The 14,203-nt window shown below is 44.7% G+C and overlaps 1 protein-coding gene across 2 annotated transcripts in view; it reads right to left on the bottom strand.

Moving 5' to 3' along the window:
• Positions 1-33: 33 nt before the first annotated feature.
• LOC103395885 (glial cell line-derived neurotrophic factor-like) overlaps positions 34-14,203 on the bottom strand; it is a 15,324-nt gene continuing 1,154 nt past the window's right edge. Inside the window, exons 2-5 of one of the 2 annotated variants that reach the window (XM_025052619.1) lie at positions 13,162-13,448; positions 1,686-1,756; positions 868-1,096; positions 34-610 (exon numbers count right to left, since the gene is read on the bottom strand). In XM_025052619.1, coding sequence (XP_024908387.1) covers positions 108-610; positions 868-1,096; positions 1,686-1,756; positions 13,162-13,273 — 915 coding nt within the window. In that variant the 5' untranslated portion in view covers positions 13,274-13,448 and the 3' untranslated portion in view covers positions 34-107. Of the gene's footprint in view, positions 611-867; positions 1,097-1,685; positions 1,757-13,161; positions 14,198-14,203 lie in introns of those variants that run through there. The other variant, XM_025052620.1, reaches the window with a different exon arrangement.

The following is a 14,203-nucleotide window of genomic DNA, read 5'->3' as shown; positions in this document are numbered from 1 at the left end:
CCCCGCCCCCCGCCCCGCTCCCCCGGCCCGGCACTTCCTATGAACCTCTTCGTTGAGGCCGATCACGGTGACACCTCCGCCCGTCACCTTTTCTTTGGTTCCAAGCTTCAGCCCATGCACATGCAGCTGGCAGCAGATAGTGACTGGATGGTCCTCCACGTGGTCTGGGCATCCATGAAGGAGACCGACTCGTAGCGGTCGGGCCGACAGCACGGGTGGCTGCTGACTTTTCGGCGAGGCAGTGACCCATTTTCAAGCAGTGCTTTCAGTGCCAGGTCGTAGGTCGTTCTGGAGGACTGACATGAGCCCACGCAGAACTTAAAGAGAACAATCTCGTCTGAGTCAAAGCCCAGTCCCAGGTCCCTGACCTTCATCTCCCTCTTCTCCACGCGGCAGTCCACGCTGCTCTGCTTGGGCTGCCTGCTTCTACCTTTACCCTTTTTATCTCTTCTTCCCGTCTCTTCCTCTTCCGCCTTATCTTTTCTCTTCCTCTTCTTCTTTTTCTTCTGCGTTCCTTGCAGCTGAGGCTCCGTGGGGTCAGAGGAGCGAGGAGAACGCCCTGCCCAGCGACTGCTGGGATGATCATCCACTTCATCCATCACGAAGGGATCTAAGAGGTGGAGGAAAGAGAAGCGATAAAAAAAAAAAAGCATTTATTCAGAGTGATTATTAGAGGCCGTCACCAGCACACTTCCTTCGACCTAATATAAACGATACCCTTTTAAATCACACACATACAGTAAAGGTAGTATATACTGGTGACAGAGATGCAGAGCAGATCCCCACTCTCCGACGCGTCTTTCCAGTGTAAAGCTGCTGGACAGAGCAGATGTGCCGTAAATTAGTCTTTCATAAAAGCTTCTGTACCGTAGAGAGCGTGCCAAGTGGAATAAGGGTCGCTGTCATCTTCCTGCTCCTCATCCTCCACCACCTCTGGCAGAGCAACAGGAAGCTCTAGCTCCTCCTGGCCCGTCAACAGACCAACCGCCTGGCCTGAGTCTGATCCCACAGCAGCAGCAGCAGCAGCAGCAGAGCCTGCTCTCATATGAGCGCCGTCCACTAGAGGCAGCAGAGAGAGGAAGACCCAGAGCAGCACCTATAGACAGACAGGACCAATGAGCTGAGAGGTTTTTTTTTCTACAGTTCCAGGATGGTCTTCTTTTAAGTTGTTAAAGTAAAAGTCATTACATGTTAACCATAGTTGACAGTTTATAACACATGTGTCAAACTCAGGCCCGGGGGCCAAATCTGGCCCGCTGTTTAATTATATTTGGCCTGTGAGTTCGTCCCAGTTTTTAAATTTGGCCCCCTTTGAATTTAAGTTTGATAGCCCTGGTTTAGAAAAAAAAAATGACCCAAACCACTTCTTTAAATCCTTTCTTTTACCACAGAACAAGCTTCATTCAAAAACTGACAACGTAGTAGTAAAAAGTTTGGGGCTGGAAACAAAGGGATGGATCTCATTAACTATTTATTCCCACACATCTCCTGGTTCATAACAGTGTGAACAGGGGAAATGAAAAATGACCAGGCTGGAAGTTATTTGCACGGAGGGTGATTTCATATGAACGGATGGTAAATAAGGCGAGGGAGAGCTGGAGAGTGATGAGAGCAGAAGGAGAAGATAGGAGGAGGAGGAAAGTTTGACAGTATTCCTTTGGCAGGCACCACTGTCTCTGACAAACCTTGGCTTTTGCTGACATTACAGAGGTAATCTCACGTCTATCCTTCCTCCAAACTCTCCATCTGGTGCCACCTGGAGGAGAGAGAGAGGGAGAGAGGAATGTAAGAACAAGAACAAGCTTTCACTGTGTCAACTTCTCCCTCTCTGGTACTCCATTCAGAGAGGTAACATAAACTAAAGGTACAACATGCGGGTGTTATCGGGTCTATACATTCACAATCGTCCGCTTACAGTAAAAAAAAACAAAAACAAAACCCACCAACACGGGCCCCTGAAAAAGCCAACGTGTCACATAAATCACGTCTTCAAGGCGCGAGGTTGCAGCTCCAGTAGAAAGCCAGTGTTTGCTGCCACAGAGTGTGGCCGTCGTTGGCTTGTCGATGCAAACGGCCTCAGTTCAGCAACAAAAGGGCAGCATCTGTGATGTACTTGTCAAAGGCATTCTTCAAGGTCATTCCAGTGGCAGAGGTACAAGCAGGGGGAACCAGGCATGGAGAGAGCACTTCACGGAGGTCCCAGGCACAAAACACAACAGAGATGCAGGCCAGGTGATAAGAAGTGTCAGGGATGCAGCTGTTTATATATAGTACGTGCAGTGTGGAGGACCGTGCCGCCTCCGCCGCGCCCTCTGTGTCAGGCCGTCAGGTTTTCTAAGGTTTTCCAACTTTTTTTTATTAATGAATAAACAACTACATTTTCAATTTCGTGTGGAATAAACTGTGTTCCTAATTTAGATTCTTTCATTTGTGATTGGAATAAGTGTATTTATGCATCTATCAGACACTGAGGTAATAATCTTACAGAAATAAAGACTTCTGTAAACAGGCTTGGAACTATATTTTTCTACATCCCTGACACATTAAATACCTTTAGCCTTTTTATATCCTGATTTTCCAGATGCCTGTGATAAACTGTCAGGTTGAAGGCTATAACCATGTCTTTAACAGGTGTTTCCTTTAAACGAAGAAGTGAGGCTTAGAATCTCTCATTTAAAACAATATGTCAACTGTGGCACTTTTGTAGCTTAGCTTCACGAGTGAAGCTACTCAGATTACAACACTGTCTGACTTTACTACACCAATAAAACACACACTGATGAAGGAAACATGTTACCACAAAATTACTACAAAATACAAACCATGAATATAATAATGAACATCATAGAAATCCTTGTTAGAAGTACTGAGCTCTGCTGATACTCAGACCACTGTGTACAGCAGTATTGTTTGCTGCCCTGAATACAACATGGACATTCAAAGAGGAGGTCAATGTTTTGTTATGATAGTGACATTATTAAAGATTATGTGATTTTAATAAATGTTAATGTAATGTAATTTGTTTTTAATTGTGTCCTCAGGAGAATCAATGTATTCAAATGGATTTGGATATCTGTCAAAGTTCAGATGTGAGAGTACAGATCCAAGGTCCTCTCTGAAGAGAAGAAATGAAAACTTTTGCTGAGAATTCTTGGTTATTGCATTGGAATTCCCTCCTGCAAAGTCCTGCATAGGTCAATTCAGTGCAAAAATTCAACTTTCCTCTTGTGGCTTTTGTTAGAAATTCATCTTTGTGTTTGCTCAGGGGTTTCCGCCCTCCTTTGATTCCCTCCTACACTGCTCCTTTCTCGTAAACTACTTTGCAACCTGTAATCTGTGAAACGAGCCTGCGTCTGAAGATCCCTCCAACATCTACCATCTCTAAGAAGCTTAGCATGACCCTGGCACTGAACTGCAGCAACGCTTCACGACCACAGTCTTGTATTCAAGCGTGTTGGGCTCATAGATCTGCACGATATGTTGTCATGCCATGTTTATTTAAGAGTCCAAAACAATCTTGGCAGTTCTGCCTCTGCACCGAGATGGAAGACTGACGGATCATGATAAGACCTGCTGATGCACTTATGCACTCCTGCATGCCTCAGCTGTAGAGATCAGGTCCAGGCTAAGTGAAGTTACAGACACCGAGGGGTTGCGGGAGGATGGAGGGGACGAGGAGAGACGCGGCGAGTGTAATTCAGATGGACAGACGGAGGACACGCCGCTGCTGCAACCTAAAACCAAACTCTGACTCCTCGGCTTCCCTTCGACTTTGAACTGATTTAGGACCTAATGGTCCTGTGAGGAGGGACGGGGGTCTACAGATCCTCTCTGGGTCTCAGGAGAGGTGCCATTCTGAGTCACTAATGCCACAGCTGTGAGTGTTTAGCCCCTCGTAGATTAGTGAGCGGGGAGTCCACATGAGCCTGTCTGCTGCTTCATTTTAACTCTGTGGAGCTGTTTACAGCTCGCTGCCTGCAGCCCTTTCAGGGGGATGAGGTGTGCTGAGGCAGTGAAGGGTGGAGACGGCATTAAAGCAAGAAGAAAGCATATGGGCTGACATGAGTTTACCAATGGTGTGTGTATCTACTGTTTCACATCTAACGCTGCGTGTGTGTACATTTCGAGGTATGTTTAGACAGGTGAGCATGTGTTTGTTCCCCGTGCGGCTGATTAAAGGTTTGTCCGTCAGGTTGCATATCTGCAGCGGGGAGAAGCACAGTTGTTGTCACCTTCCATTTACATTGGTCGTCCACACTGAGGTAGGTGGACACATCGCCACTGAAGTTCAAAGAGATCAGGAGTTTAACGTTTTTTTGCTACTACATTTATGTACAAAGCTCTTACCCTTCTGATGTCCTAGATTATGATGTTACTAATGTGTTAGTGAGTTACATATATGTACTGATGTACAGTATGTCAGTTCAGACTTATGGCAAGACCCTAGGAACGGTCTAAGGCAACGCAAACAACCCAACACTGTCTGTGATAAAAAGCAGAACTGTCCTTTTCTAAACCCAATATAAAATAGAACAATGGCACTCCAGTTGTTTGTGCTGCGTTGCCAGATCTGGACCTTTATCTGAAGTGTTAGAGCTTACAGGTCTGTTGAACATTTGGCCACGAGCCTCTAAACTTCACTTTTAAACTCTGTTGCCTTTTGCCAAAGCAGTAACAACTGCTGTGTCTGCAAGAACACATAAATCACACAATAATCCCCTCACTTGTTGCTTTTAAATACTCTATTAAGTCTCCAAGAGGATCGAGGCCACGTTCACATGAATGTGTTTGTAATTAGTGCCTCTACTGTATACTATTACACCCTCATACCTGAGCCGTGCCCGTGGAGCCTCCATAAACCTCTCACCAGGTTAAATAAAAACGAATTTCCCAGCTCTCCTGTTGTTTCCTGTCTCTCACTAACTACCAGATCTGTCTGATAATGACCATCAATTAGAAACGCGCTGCGCCGAAACGTTCTGACCTGCAGCTTTAACCTGTCACTAACACGCCGTCTGATTGCACAAACAGGGAGAAAAGCCCGGGTACAGTAAATCACCGCCGGCTCAATAAAAGACACCTGCAGTGTAAGAGGAGATGCTGGAGAGAGAAAATCAGAACGCCAGGAGAGTGTTCTGATCACTACCAGACACCGAGGAATCAGTGGAGGTCCAGCGAAACAAGGCACGTCGGTATGTGCCGTACATGCGTGCGCCCCAGAGCTCTGCATATATACATGCTGAGCAGTGTGACAACAGCCTTTATATCTCTGCTTTCATCTCGCTGGTGGCGTCCTGTTGACAGAGAGTGATATTGCCTTGAAGGGGCTTCAAGGCCCTGAGACTGGGTGTTAACACTCTGACAGGTGGGATCTTTTTACCTGAGTCTTGGAAAGGTCTACGAGGTCAACTTGGTGGAGCAGACCTACGGAAAGAACCACCAACTCAAACCCTTTGATATATATACACACTGTGTAGATTTTTATCTTTTTCTTGTTGTTCTTAGTGATCGGAATGTGGTTTTGAGGTGCGAGAAAGAACCTCAGCTCAAAGTCATCAATCATTAAAACCAGACGATGGTGAGCTGAGATTCACACAGAAACTTGGAGGTTTGATATGATGACAAAAATCCATTGTAATTAATGAATCATTAATAACTACATTTTAATCAAATAGAAATATTTCTTTAGTGCAATTTTTATATCATTTGATGTCAAAAACAACATCAATATTTTCCTGTGTTTCATTCACACTTTGGTGCAAATTTATATTTAGTGCCAACTGTGAACTCTGCTATCTGGTCTACTGTGGGCTGTCGCTGCGACCCGTGGCTGCCAGCAGCGTGCTCTTCACTGGGACAGTACCATGGGCTTTAAGAGCTGCAGCGATAAGAAAACTCTTTGTTGCACAACTTGAACACAATCATGCTCTTATCCAAGAGCTGCCTTTGGGAACTGGGATAACAACATGCCCATGAGCGGGCAACAAGGTCTCGTCTTTCATCTCTCTTCTCTGCTGCCACTCCATGCATTCTGTACATCCCCCTGGTGGCTGGCATATTGATTACATGTGCATCACCGCCACCTATTGGACTGAAGTGATTAATTGATCGACATAGTTGTTGATCAGTTAATCACTTTGAGACGTGTACACCCTGCCTTCATACAAACAACCAATCACAGTCATACCTGTAGTTATGTTACACCGTCTGTACCTGTATCTGCCAGACTACAGGTCGACACACACACTGGCTGAACAGACACACACACTGCAGAAAGACAGTGGCTTGCAGGATCTTCCTGCTGTGAGGCATGAGTTCTAATAATATGACGAGGTTAGACTGATATCCAGAGATCTGCCACAACTTCCAACAGTTACAGTACTAAAAACCCACACACCACAAAAACTAATTTGGCGATTGTGTAGTGTCATTGAGAAAAACAACCCAAATCAACACCTGGAATGGCACACGGCATTCTTAATTTCTGACTTGTCAAACCAGTGTAAACAGACCTGGTTTGATGATTGATGTCACATTATATCAGTTTCTTTGTATTATGCAACAAAGAGAAAGAAAATATCTTTCACTGTACTCTGAGTGGGTTTAGATCAATAAAAAAACATGATAGTGCATGGCAACATTGAAATCGTGGACGTGTTTATAGCACCCCCTGCAGGGGAGGAACGGTACATACTTATCTCTTCACTTGACGCTTTAAAAAAATGTAGCCTGTTTTATCTTCTTCACTCCCTTTCTCGTCTGAAGCAATTTCACTCTCCAGCAGTTAACGTCAGTATGTCTTAAATATGCAAAGGCTAAGTAGAAAAGCCAGTGCTGGGAGGCAGAAATGGTGAGAAGATAAAGAACCACATGACGAGCGTCAGGAGAAATAAAAAAAAAAAAGCAAACGGATTATTGCGTGCGGCAGAGCCACTAGAGCAGAGAGATAACTAAACCACTGGATTGGAGAGAAGAAAAAAGAGTCTGACGATAGATATGGAGGGAGGGGTTAAAATCAGAAAATGAGAGTGAAGAAAACCGAAGGGAGCAGACCCAACATGGTCAGCCTGTAATCCCATAATCCCTGGCAGGCAGGCAGGATGTAATTGCTCGTTAGTGCCAGTTTCCACTCTGAAGCCTGTCACTGCTGCAAAACCACAGAGCGCTGCCAAAATGAGAAACAGATATCAGGTCCCATGTCTCTAACCCTGTTCAAATAGGTGTGCAGGCCCCCTGAACACACACACACACACACACACACACACACACACACACAGAGTGAGTGAGTGCAGTGGTAATCAGAGGTGTGGAGGCTGCAGAGCCCGGAGGAGGATGTTGAGAGGAGTGAATCTGCATGACCTCACTGCTCTCCCAACGTCTCCCACTGGGAGGTTTTATTAGGAGACTGACAACATGCCAGCCCGTAGGTGTTGGAGACTATTTCAGGTCTTACCAAGCACCAAGGTGGTCTCAGAAGAACAATCTGCAGGCTGTCTGAGTGTAAACACAGTCCATGAGGAGGACTTAGCCAAGAACAGGCAGACAGGTGCAGCCAGCTCACTCTCGAACGTTGTAGTGCTTATAACATGACAACAGACCTCGGAGAAATTGTTGTAAAGCCTACTCTTAGATCAAATGGACAGTTGGTAACATTGTGGTTAGCATGATCGCAAATCAGAGACGTTTAAATATAAACAAAAGTCGATGAAACCGTCTTTTATCTGGCGATCTACAGCGATCTCTGCTGTTTTCAACCTCCGACCCACCCAGGGACACACTGGCAAAAAGCCCTGGACCTTCTGCATGAACTCCCCTCCACCCAGTTTCCCACAGCTGCCTTGTTTTCTACATGGATTGCTTAAATCCATTTTGAGGAAAAGTGGGATTCTGATGTTGATCGTCAGCTCGTATGTGCGGGTAGAACTGATGTAGAAACCAGAAACATTTTTAAGCTTTGCCTTAAGGGCCAGGTAACAACCTGGACCTCATTACATGAACCTATTAGAGGAAAATTTGTTGGTTTGACGACAAACCTGAGTGTGCAGTGATTTACCTTAATGCCCCTGCAGCCTTCTCGCCACACCAAAGCAATGAGCCGCACAGAAACGTGTCTAATGGTCTGTTGGTGGAATACACTCAGCATTTCTGGGGGATCAAACATGTCTAGGAGTAACAGCGGTGGATTTACACCATCACACGTGCAGGTTCAAGTTGCCAAAGGTGCGTCGGGGAGCGTTTGTGCCACTCATCAAAGAGCAGGGAGCACCGGGTCACAACAAGCTGGAGGAAATGCACATTTTATGAGACATATATATGTCATCTGTGAGCGGCACATTAACCTGAGCTGCAGCTCTGACGGCAGAGTAACGATAGGGGGAAAAGGCTGCTTTATCAACCTGACATGTCATCAAAGTCACATGGCGTATCTTTCTCACAGTCCAGCAGAAGGTTGACACTGACACAGACGTTTACAACAGATGGTTTATATTTTCTATCTATCCATCCATCCTATCTACTGTGAAACAAACACAGTGGAAAGCTGACGGTGCCTTTACTGTCTGTATGGGGAAACATATTGTGATCACAGCACTATATTAACTATTTTAATCCATTCATTTCTGTATTGAGGTGGGCCACTGAAATGCATGTGCGATCTAAAGCTAAATGTATGACAAAAACACCTCATCATCCAAACAAATGCAAACACTGTGAGCTAAGAGAACCGTAGCAGTTTCACCAAAGGTGCTCCTGGTGGCCAGCTGGTGTTATGTGAAGGGGAATTAAAAATGAGTGACAGAGAGGTATATACACTGTGTGAGTGTGCTGCTGAATGGGTGAATGAAGTGCACGTGACCCGTGTCCAGAGTTAATTTTTCCCAAATGAATTGCTTTTAGTCATTCATGGAAATTGAAGAGAGAGAAAACCCACCATCAATCTGAGGTTGGACTTTCCACATCAGCTGAAACGGCCTTGGTATACAAAGGCTTCAACAAGATTAAGTGTGCAGGGTCACTGCGAAAGTTTAGTCAACTTCAGCTGGAACAAAAATCCCACAATGCAACAGACTAATACACGTCTTGTGATCCTCTAAATCAGGTAAATTAAACAGGACACCGACGTCGGCTGAATCTGTTATTACCACGAGCAGCTCCTGATGTGACACATCTGTGTCCTCACCTTCTCCTTCTTGCTCAGGCGGCTGCAAAGAGTGTCTGTGACCCTAATAACCCGAATTCCTGCCTGATTAAGTTGGTTTTAAAGAGGAAGCCACACAGAGAGCGGTCGACCGAGCCTCACCTTAAATGGGAACACATTTTAGCAGCGGTGATGGAGGGCTAGCGTTTCACTTTCCGGTGTTTGGGAGGACGGTGGTGCTTAAAAGATGGGCAAAAAAGACAAAGGGTAAGGAGGAGTGGGGGGGGGAGACGAAGGCTGGAGGGGGAAGGCAGACACAACTAACATTTTAACCAACTTTAACTTAACTATTTAAAGGTATTTTAACATACGTTTTTTAACAACGTTTTTTTTTACTGTTTAGGTATTTATATATCTGCCAATAAACAAACCACTGGCTCTTATATATGTTTAGCTATTTCTTGTTGACTTTTATTAACTGGGGAAAGAATAAATATAGCTATAGAATACATAGATAAACCTTAAGCTATAATAAAAAAATAACCATTGTACAGTTTCTAGTCTGATGTTTAGTTCATTTGGACTCAATATTAGCTTCTTTTTTGTCTCATTCTCTAGCATTGTGCTATAATAATTCAATTCTAAGAGTTGTACTGAGGGCCGTTTTCCACCTCCTCCACACAGTGACGGTGCAGATTTTCCCTCTGTCTTTTTGACCACACTCCTCCGTCCCCACAACCAGCGGTTTCTTCCTCGTCGTGCCGTTACGTTTCCATATTAAGCCAACGCTGAGCCTGAGAGTAACACTCTGAGAAGTGGGCCATCAGTGACACACACTCTCTCACACACACACACGTAACCACACAGCACTGCCATTAATAGTGTGTCCTGTGTCTGAGTGAACCAGTGCCCTCTAAAGTGTTTCCGTGTCGCCCACTCGCGCCCCAGACAGGCTGGGTTTAATGACCTGGGCTGATGGTTCAAAGCGGCCCTCCGACGCCATGATTAATGAACGTGACCTGCTAATTTCAGGAGAATACAGCTTATTGTATTAAACAATGCTCTCACAGACACAAAGGCTAGTTAACATTCTTCTGCATTTTGGGGAGAAACGTTGTTTTAAAGAGCTGAGATTTCTGAGATAAGGACAGGAGTTAGCTCAATGTTTGATCAGCGGCTCCGACATTATTAACTGCTGCTTTGTTCTGAATGATTTAAGCTGTTTGAACTTGAAGAAGCCAAAGTTCCCATCAACAAGAAAACAACTCCAAGATCAGAGAAGGAAGCAATTCCCCCGCCGTACTTTCACAAGACTGTTCAGTGCCACGAGAGCAGGGAGCCAGAAAACGGGAGTTTGCATGGGAGGCATTTGTCTGAGAGAACACATCCAACAAATTGAAATTTCTTTCTGTCAGATCATGCCTCCTTCAATTTGCCCCGGAGGAATCACTGTGGGTCGCTGCATACTTTAAGCACTTCCAGATTGAAGCTGCCCTGTGGCACTGCGGGGTTGCATAATCAATCTCTCTCCCTCTCTCCATTAGCGCCGGGACAAAACAACCAGAGTAACGTTACACACCGAGGCCGAGACACATCTGAAGACGAGGCTCCCGGCGCGGAGTACACATCCATCTTTTTATGACACAGTCGCACTAATCAGAAAGGACTGTCCTCCAGTGTTCACGTCCTCGAAAGTTCACCTGGTTGAAAGGTTCAAGCTGTGTATAATTTTGAGCCTCATTTGGACTGTTGAACCTAAACAGCTGCATTTGGCCTGGGACACAGTTGTTATAGGCTTTGAAATGTGACTGAGCCTGATCTGTTCCCTCACTGGTCACTGACGGTGGATCGCTGGAATTTTCAATAAAGTTACAATAAAGGTACACTTTATTGTCATGTTTAGAACTTCTCCAGTGTATTATGTTGACCATGCCACTGTTTCAGGCCTGGCTTACTTCACTGGGATCAGGATATCATATATATATGTAATAACATCAAGTAACGGGCAGTAGGAATACTTTGAGATTCAAGCAAAACAAGAACAATGTTTTCACTGACTGCCTTGGTTAGAATTAATTAATTATTTAATGATGAGTTTTATAAAAGAAAACGTTTGTCCACATGTATAAAACGTTCAAGATGTCTGATCTTCTTCTATAAGTCAGGGAGTTGTCCTGAAGACAACGATCAATCAAATCTATAAAGTTTTTGTTTTTATAATTTCATTCTAATAAATTACCAAATTAAATACTGCGTTCTATTGGATTTTTTCTCTCTTCGTCCATTGTTTCATGAAATACTGCTTTGTGTGTAATTGAGCTGCAGCGAGGAACAGTGTCAGAGCAGAAAAAGAGTTAAACCCGTAACACCAACAAACAGCACGCTCGCTCTCGTAAAAACCACATGCCAGTTAAAACAAACCAGACCACACAACAGGAGGCTGCTGGTAAAAAGAGCGCAAACTGGCCCAGAGTACCTGACCCTCGGTAGAGCTGCTGACCTCCTGAACTTTGACTGGAGGAAGTGAAAGCCAGGGCAGCATGACGGGGGAGTGTGACATGCCTGGAGCAGAGGCGGTACTCTGAATGATCTGCCCCAGAAGAAACCCTGAGGTTTTAGCAGACACCGTCAAAAAACAAGGTTGTTTCATGACTTGTTTTCACACATTTTACAGACTTTTACTGCCGGACGCCTGCTGCCAACATGTGACGTAGTTCAAGAGATGTCAAAGCCACAGAGCTGGGTCACAAACAGCAGCTCAGACAAAAACCCCAGGGGTTGATGGAGAATTAAAAAAAACCTAATATACGGGCTGACAGCTAGCATGTTAAGGCTGGGGTGTTGCAACTGAGCCTCGTTAATGTGACGCGGTCAGTTCATGAATGTGTGAGTCAGTGGGTCACTGAGTCAGGGAGTAAGAATGAGAGTTCATCTGCACATCACATGAGTCAGTGACGCGTCATGTAATGTTCGGCCTCTGGGAAAACAAAAACAATTTCGTTAGAAAAAAAATAATTAAGAAAGTTGAATGAAGTGGACGTACGATGTGACTTTGAAGAATCCTGGAACAGCCTGAGCCTCAACACATCAGCATGAGATATTTACATTGAAATGACGTTATCTTAGACCACAAGTAGCAGAAAAAATAAATAAATAAAAATAAGATGAAAGGTTTAATGGTTTGAAAAGTCCTTAGTTAATCATAAATCCTCCAAACAACACCCACGTCTAACTAATAGTCAGCTTTACGTTGGCTCAAAGTAGTGACAAATCTTAAAGAAAAAAAGAGAGAGAAATTAGGCTGAAGTATAGCAAAAGCTACAGGTTAGCCTAAATAAATTAAAGAGAAGTTATTTGAAATAGGTAAAGCAAAATTAAATATTAGCCAAAATGTAAAACATTTAGATTAAAAATAGCAAATAACAAAAAATCTAAAAAAAAAACAGTGACATCGACTAAATAAAAATAATAAAGAAATATATTATAGAACTTTTAAACAATGTTAAGCACTGTTAGATGTACAGTAGATGTGAGTGCATGTGTGTGTGTTTGACAGAGGCAGAGAGAGAGAGAGAGAGAGAGAGAGAGAGAGAGGATTGTAGTCCATCATTGAACAGATTTATATTTTTCCTCCATTCAGTGTCACCTTCTCACACCCTTTAAAAACTTGAGCCCATAAATCACGGAGCCTTTTCCTTCATAAACCGCACAGAGAACAAACACACACTATTCTCCTCCTCCACCTCCTCCTCCATCACATTAACTCTCCCAGTTAACAATAAATCCAACCCTGGCTCCGGGTCACAGTGGCCCGCAGGGACAGCCAGACTCGGTCCTGCAGCTGGCAGGTGCGCGGAGGTTGGCTCTGCAGGTTTTAGTGCTAACGTGAATGGGAAGCATGGAAATCAAACAGTGTGGGCACAGCAAACAAACCGGGACAAGAGAGCGGCTTTCACCGCAGAGCTGCTCATCTTCAGACAGGCTTTGTCTGAAAACCACCACAGAGAAGGTTCACAGGAACTCACCAGCTGTGCCGTGCGTAAAAGGCTGCTCCAAGTGCACCCCGGGCAGGACGGCGGCCGGTCCACGTCTGTCACGCTGCGAACGACTCCCGTTTTGGGTGAACCAGTGAACCATGATGTTTGTCACAGTGACTTGTAAACGTTCGGAGCTCCGTGGTCCCTGTGAGGCTGTGGCCAACACGAAGAATCCATCTAAACAAGCGCGTCTTCTTCTCCTCGTTCTCGACCTCCTCACGCAGCCAAAATACTTTCCCCTTGTTTGTTTTTTCTCTGCCCGGTGTCTCAGCTCCCTGAACAAGAACAGAAGAGGTGGGCAGTGAGTGGAGACCACTGAGCTACCATGTGAAAATCACAGCATCCTAAATCTCCTCAAGTTTTATTACACAGGTCTAGAAGTCAGGTCTTAATGTTGGGGTGAAATGGGACTCCCTCCTCTTTAGGAGATCTATTTATTTCTCAGATTTCCTGCAGCAAGTGCAAAAGCAGCTGGTAGTTTCAGACTCCAGTCACTTCATGTCTACAAAAAAACAGTCAGTCAGTCAGTCAGTCCATAAACAGTCACAAACCTCTGGGAATATGTGCAGAGTCATCTCCAGTGTTATTACAGCAGTTTGTTTTGAAGCCATCCCAGCTGCCCAGGTGGTCGAAAATAAACTTTACAGCAGAGAGACTCGATCTAATTGGGTAAGAGTTTGTCAGCTCTGACATAAACAGCCTAACACTCCCAGAGATGCAGAGACAGAGGACAGAAACAGAAGTCCTTGTCCTCAGTGTGCCATCCCTGTCGGCTCTCTGACTGAGGTCTAACCATAGTTCAACTTAAATGAAGCCAGTTTTTCTACTCTCCTTACCTCCACCAACCTGTTCAGTCTTGCCTCCGAACAGCTTGTATAGCTAATGAGTAAATAACACCGCAGGAAAGTGTCTCACAAACATGATCTAAGTGAAGTCAGAGCCAAACCCCGTCCACGGACGCTCCCTGTCAGCTCTCCTCACTGCGTGACAGCGAATCTCCTCGTTCTCTACCTGTCCATTATTCTCAAGT

Source organism: Cynoglossus semilaevis, chromosome 20 (assembly GCF_000523025.1).
Source record: "Cynoglossus semilaevis isolate Cse_v1.0 chromosome 20, Cse_v1.0, whole genome shotgun sequence".
In the NCBI taxonomy this organism is placed as follows: Eukaryota; Metazoa; Chordata; class Actinopteri; order Pleuronectiformes; family Cynoglossidae; genus Cynoglossus; species Cynoglossus semilaevis.
This window is presented reverse-complemented; position numbering and strand designations above follow the sequence as displayed.